At 42.3% G+C, this 6,954-nt stretch overlaps 1 protein-coding gene across 1 annotated transcript; it reads left to right on the forward strand.

The window, feature by feature from the left end:
• The first annotated feature begins 1,486 nt into the window (after positions 1–1,486).
• LOC134609426 (E3 SUMO-protein ligase KIAA1586-like) lies at positions 1,487–3,730 on the forward strand. Its single transcript, XM_063453104.1, has one exon. It carries the CDS (start codon positions 1,487–1,489, stop codon positions 3,728–3,730), a length of 2,244 nt encoding a protein of 747 aa, XP_063309174.1.
• Positions 3,731–6,954: the final 3,224 nt, after the last annotated feature.

Below are 6,954 nucleotides of genomic sequence, written 5' to 3' on the forward strand. Positions count from 1 at the left end.
GGGTGTTTCTGAGTGAGCTGGTGCTGTGGGCACTGTGAGGTGATAGTGGGTTTGCCGTTTGCCCCCTGCAGCTTTCTGCTTATGTGCCTGAGGTGTTTGTCGGGTTGTGTGGCTGCATACGGTCCCACTCCGGTGCTTCAGTCGGTGCTTTGTACTCTTTCGCCGGTGAGGATGGCTTGTTTTGTTCACACCCAGTGTGGCTCTGGGCCCAGTTTGGGACCCCCTCAGTTGCGCCCTGGTCTGTTGCTCTTTAGGGCAAGGGGCTCTGTCTGCTTGTCTTGTTGTGGGTGAGTTAGCTGTTGTGCCGCCCTTTGGTGACTTTTGAGGCAGTTGTCTGATCTCTAGTCTAGCCCAGAACCGCTTGCAGATGGCCTCAAATCTGGTTTGAAAGTCAATTGCCCATTCGCTGGGGGTAAGTCGTGCATCTAAGGCCTGGCCTTTTGTCTCATGTTTGTCAGCAGTCTGTAGGTGGGTACCTGCTTGCATCTGGCCTCCATGCTGTGCTTGCGTTGGTGAGGTTTGTTCGGGTGCGTCCGCCATCTTGGGAGGCTCACCATCCCTACATCTTTTGTGCGGTAAACCAGCTGGGGCCTGCTTTGATGTCTGCTGCGGGGCGTAGGGGACTGGGATGACCCCCACCGGTCTATAGGGGGGGAACAGGGTCCCATGCGGAAAGTGGTCTCGCACTGTGGCCGAGGGAGAGCGTCCGTCTCTCCCGCGTTATCCGCGTGCGTTTTGCTTCAGATTAGGCCGTCGGGCCTATCCGCGGTTCCGTCAGGGTCAGTTGCAAGATTTGGGTGTCGATGTGTGCCCCCTCGGAAGCGGACCGCCCCCCGGGTCTCGGTGGGTTATTCTCGGCAGGCAGATTGTCGCTTAGGCGATGTTTATGAGCCGCGATGTCGGAGCCGTGAGAGAGCACGTCCGACCATCTTGGCTGCCAGGCACCGCCCCCTTTTCCAATTTTATTCATATTAAATTATGTTTCATACCTAAATATTTGATGTTAAATGAAAGCCCTGTTTCCCCTGAATAAAATTATATATAATAAGTGTAGGTGCACATAATATGAAGAGGCGAATTACGCCTGAACAGACATATATAGCACAAATTCCAGTTTTTGTTTACATTTTGTTTTGATCACATGTACTTTTGGCTCAGTCCTTAAAATAACTCATATCTGTGTACCATCCACTGGACTGCAACTAATATATGAGACTAATTGTTAGATCCTTTTTTTTTTTTTTTTTTTAAATAATTTTTAGAATAATGATTCATTTTATTTCATCCAATTGTGCTGATTTGTGCCTTACCCTGCACCTCACAGTCACCGGACCACCCCACCACTGCCAGCAGAGACAACAGAGGAAAGAGTTTTTCTCAAAAATAGGTAATAACAGAACGGATGGGGAATTCTTTACCTAAAGAGGTCTTTTTATCATACATTTTTTTAACACCATTTTTAAAAATTGTTTTTATTTGTACAGAAATGAGCAAACGAAAAAGCATTACGGATTTCTTCACGAAGGCATCCAATAAAAAATCACATGCTGATTCTGCAAGTTGCTCCACTCAGTCTGAGCCTTTGCTTCAGGCGGTGGTGTCCGCTGCAGAAACTACACCAGTCAGTGAACCGGCTGTAGTGGACAAGGTTACTGATGTAGCTGAAGATGCCGATGTCAGTGATAACATTCTTCCAGAATGTTGGGACCAGAATCAGTGGCTAGAATTTAAAAAAAAGTACCCTTGGCTGTTTGTAGACAATGGTCTTTTAGGGTGCAAAGTGTGTCGCGAGGTTAAACACCTTGGAGTGTCTGTTTCACAGGGTGTATCCATTTCTAAAGAATGGAGCACTGGTACAATTACACCATATGGCAAAACAAAAAAAGATATGTTGACCTCACTACGTAAAAAAATCCACATACATAAGATTTCAGAAGCACATGTAAAGGCAGGAGATATCCAAGCAGTATCCAGAAAGGAGATTCTGCAATCCAATATTGCTGAACAGCAGAAGCATAAGTTTGCGTCCACTACTAAGGTATTTCGCACTGCTTACTTTTGTGCGAAAAAAAATCGCCCGTTCACAGACTTCAGAGATCTTATCAGCTTGCAGGTTGCAAATGGAGCTGACTTAGGATGTATTCTCCATAGTGAGTACACAGCAGCACAAATAATAGATTGCATTGCTAGTGAAATGAGAAAAAAGCTTTGCAAAGCAATTGTTGAGCAGACTCCAAAGATTTCTGTTTATATTGATGAGTCTACAACCGTTTCTAACCATTCAGTGTTAATAGTTTATATTCGTGCCTCTGTTAACGGAAAAGACCCAGTCACTTTCTTTCTCGATTTGCTTGATTTGCCTAAAGCAGATGCACAGTCTATTGAAGCCACTCTTCTGGCTTGTCTTTTTAAATTTGGGTTCAGTAATGACTTTCTTGCCGAGAACTGGATTGGGGCTTGCAGCGATGGTGCAAGTGTAATGCTTGGAAGAAAGTCGGGTGTTCTGGAACGACTCAGTCAAAAATATCCAAAGATTGTGAAATGGCACTGCTTGTGTCATAGGCTTGAATTGTGCATTTCAGATACAATTGATTCTATTCCTGGTCTTCATCATGTAACATCATTTTTTGAGAAGTTGTATGCTGTGTATCATCAGTCACCAAAAAATCTGGCAGAGCTCTCAGAATGTGCAAAAGAATTAGAAGTGCAAATTCTTAAAATTGGAAAAGTTTTTTCAGTTAGATGGGTTGCTTCAAGCCAGAGAGCTATACGAGCAGTTTGGGAGTCATACCCTGCCCTACACAGTCATTTCTTGAAAGCAAGCTTAAGCTCAGCTCATAACAGTAAGCAGAAATCTGTATTTAGTGGCCTTAACAAGGTCTTGACATCAGTAGATTATCTGTTAAACCTTGCAGGGGTTGCGGATGCTGTTCAGGAAATGGGACTGTTATCTGAAGCTCTGCAAAGAGATGACATCACACTTCCACGAGCCTATCAGCTGATTAATCGTTCAGTTCGTGCCATTGAAAAAATGAAAGACATGCCTGGCAAACATCTGAAAGAAGCCATGGAATCGCTGGAGAAAGGGAATTTCAAAGGTGTGACCATCAATCCAGAGAGTACGAAAGGCCAAGTGAGGATAAATCTCCCTCAATTTTATCAAAGTTTGGTGGATAATTTACGCTCCAGACTCTTTGCTTTAACTGCGAGCAACAGACCTGCAGCTTCATCACAGTCAGGTGAATTTGAAACTCTTGTCTCTGAAATTGACATCCTGAATTCACAACGCTGGCCAATCAATGTGGACAGTCCATGGTTTGAAGGTGAAGTGAAGCTGGAGCAACTGTGCAAAAGATTCCGTCTCAGCTATGCATCCATCTGTGAAGGTTTCAGAGACTACATTGATAATGGTGGTGCAGAGATTCCTGAGAATCTAAAACCAGTGGTGACAGCAGTTAACAGTCTTCCAGTGACATCCGGTGATTGTGAAAGGGGCTTTAGTACAATGAATTTGGTGATGTCACCCATAAGGAGTGGGCTTGGCATTGAACGCCTGTCTTCTCTTTTGTTTATTAGTCTCATTGGGCCTCCTGTGCATTTATGGGATCCTTTACCATACGTCACAAAATGGCTGACCACACATCGCAGCGCAGATGATGCTAAATCTCGAAAAGTTGATAATCTTGCACAGCAAGGGCAACGTTATTCCAGTTTGTGGGATATTTTCTAATGGGCTGTGTGTTTAGTTCTTATACACTATTTGTTTTAGAAATTCCCTGAAAGATCACCCATTGTGGTGATTATTCTGTTAGTATGACTAACAAGTTAACTCCCTCACAAACAACACCATTCACTTTATCACAGTTGTTAGAACTGTTCTATATTCATTTGTTTATTGCATAGCTAATTTAATTAGTTTCAACTGTTCTGTATATATTTGTTTATTGCATGTGAATTTTGCAGTTGTTTGTGTAAACTGGCACTTTACAATAAATGTTGCACTGAATTTTCTGTGAAATATATATTTATTCGGGGGGGGGGGGGGGGGGGGGAGTGGATCTTGGGTGAGTTCCCACACTTTTTTCCCCAGGACTTGACCCCTGTTGTCAGGTATGTCAATCAAATTTTAATTAATCAAATCACCTAATTATGTTAAAAGATTACTTAAATATACACGTAGAATTTTAATATATATGCATTTATAGGTATTTAAATTCTACGTGTATACTAATGTAATCTTTTATGTAATTATATGTATTTATCTATATATATATATATATATATTTGCGGTTATTTGCATTTTATATATAGATAGATATATATAGAATGTCATTCTAAGTGTATTTTGTTACCAATATATATATATTAATAACAAAATACAGTTAGAATGAAATTACATATGTATATATAATTTATATTAAATTTTGTTTCAATATTTTATTTATTAATTTTATTATTTTATTTATTTATTATTGTAATTATACGTATTTATATATATATAATATATGTGTATATATCTATTATATATATATATAATATATGTATATTATATATATGTAACATCATTCTAAGTGTGTTTTAATACTAATATATGTACTTAAATTAGTATTAAAATACACTATGTATGACGTTAAATATATATAATATACATATATATACATATATATATATATATATATATATATATATATATATATATATTTATATTTATTTTAATTTTACTTTTACACAGTCCCACCAGCAGGGGGACTGTCTGATATTTTATTTTAGACAGTCCCCCTGCTGGCAGATCCACAGCCAGCTATAGGGGGCCATGTGATCGCTCTTTGAGAGCGATCACATTGCCCCCGGGGGCCTGATTTGCCGTGGGTGGCCTGCCTGGGCAGTCCTCCCGAAGCGGAGCGCCGGGAAGGCAAGTATCCCGGGCGCTCCAGGGCTCAAAGCCGTTACGGCGTTCTATGCCGTCACAACGGCTTTAAAGCCCACTTAAAGCGTGAAGGCATAGAACTTTGTAACGGCGTTAAGGGGTTAAAAGCAGAGGTTCACATATTTCTTTGTGCCTTAAGTTCTCATGGGTAAATACTGTCAGGCCTCTGAGCTTTATTTACATAAAAATTCCTTGTTTCCGTAGCAACTTGACTAGAGCCATCCAATCACACATTTTCTGTAAGTTTTTTGCGGCAATCATTTGCATACGTCTTGCCATAGGATCCTTCTTAATAGATACTAAGGAAAAATAGCTATTTAAAATATCTGCCTTTTCATGGCCTTCATTCATTAACAAGCTCATCTCTGTTTTCAGTATACCTACACTTAAATTTTTTTATTTTTTTTTAGGATTTGTTTACTTAAAACATGTTTTGTGTTGGTTTTGCTTCTCATTTTCTACTTTAGTTACTATTATTGCCTGCATTATTTGTTTCATAGGCGTGCACAGCCTATTGCATTAGGGTGTGCACCCTAAAGCACAAGCACACGCCGCGTATATGTATGTATGTATATATATATATATGTGTATATATGTATATATACACATACACTGCTGTGTGTGTGTGTGTGTGTGTGAGGGTGCTGGTAGTGTACTATGTGGGTGAGGGTGTTTGTGTGTGCGCGCTTGTGAGGGTGCTGTTAATGTACTGTGGGTGAGGGTGCTGTTTGTGTGTGAGGGTACTGGTAGTGTGCTGTGTGTGTGTTTGTGAGGGTACTGTTTGTGTGCTGTGTGTTAGTGTGCTGTTTGTGTAATATGTGTAAGGGTGCTGTGTGTGTGTGGGTGCTGTATGTCTGTGGGTGCTGTATGTGGGTAGGTGCTGTGTATGTGGGTGCTGTATGTCTGTGGGTGCTGTATGTCTGTGGGTGCTGTATGTCTGTGGGTGCTGTATGTCTGTGGGTGCTGTATGTCTGTAGGTGCTGTATGTCTGTTGGTGCTGTGTATGTCTGTGGGTGCTGTATGTGTGTATGTGTGTGGGTGCTGTATGTGTGTATGTGTGTGGGTGCTGTATGTGTGTATGTGTGTGGGTGCTGTATGTGTGTATGTGTGTGGGTGCTGTATGTGTGTATGTGTGTGGGTGCTGTGTATGTGTGTGGGTGCTGTGTATGTGTCTGTGGGTGCTGTGTATATGTGTAGGTGCTTTATGTGTGTGGGTGCTTTATGTGTGTGGGTGCTTTATGTGTGTGGGTGATTGTGGGGCGTGGAGGTGGGGGTACATTACTCAATACCTCCCTCCCTTCTTACTTTATGTGGGGAGAGGGAATTCTTGTTCCTTGCTACATTCCCTGGTGGTCCAGTGGAGGTGGGGGCAGATCAGTTAATATCCCCCTCCCTTGTTACCTTATGCCTATACCTTATGTTAGTGTGATGTGTGTGTGAGGGTGCTGGTAGTGTACTATGTGGGTGAGGGTGTTTGTGTGTGCGCGTTTGTGAGGGTGCTGTTAATGTACTGTGTGTGAGGGTGCTGTTTGTGTGTGAGGGTACTGGTAGTGTGCTGTGTGTGTGTTTGTGAGGGTACTGTTTGTGTGCTGTGTGTTAGGGTGCTGTTTGTGTAATATGTGTAAGGGTGCTGTGTGTTTTTGTAAGGGTGCTGTGTGTGTGGGTGCTGTATGTGTGTAGGTGCTGTGTATGTCTGTGGGTGCTGTATGTGGGTAGGTGCTGTGTATGTCTGTTGGTGCTGTGTATGTCTGTGGGTGCCGTATGTGTGTATGTGTGTGGGTGCTGTGTATGTGTGTGGGTGCTGTGTATGTGTGTGGGTGCTGTGTATGTGTGTGGGTGCTGTGTATGTGTGTGGGTGCTGTATGTGTGTGGGTGCTGTGTATGTGTGTGGGTGCTGTATGTGTGTGGGTGCTGTATGTGTGTGGGTGCTGTATGTGTGTGGGTGCTGTATGTGTGTGGGTGCTGTATGTGTGTGGGTGCTGTATGTGTGTGGGTGCTGTATATGTGTGTGGGTGCTGTATATGTGT

The sequence above is a fragment of the Pelobates fuscus genome, chromosome 4 (assembly GCF_036172605.1).
Source record: "Pelobates fuscus isolate aPelFus1 chromosome 4, aPelFus1.pri, whole genome shotgun sequence".
In the NCBI taxonomy this organism is placed as follows: Eukaryota; Metazoa; Chordata; class Amphibia; order Anura; family Pelobatidae; genus Pelobates; species Pelobates fuscus.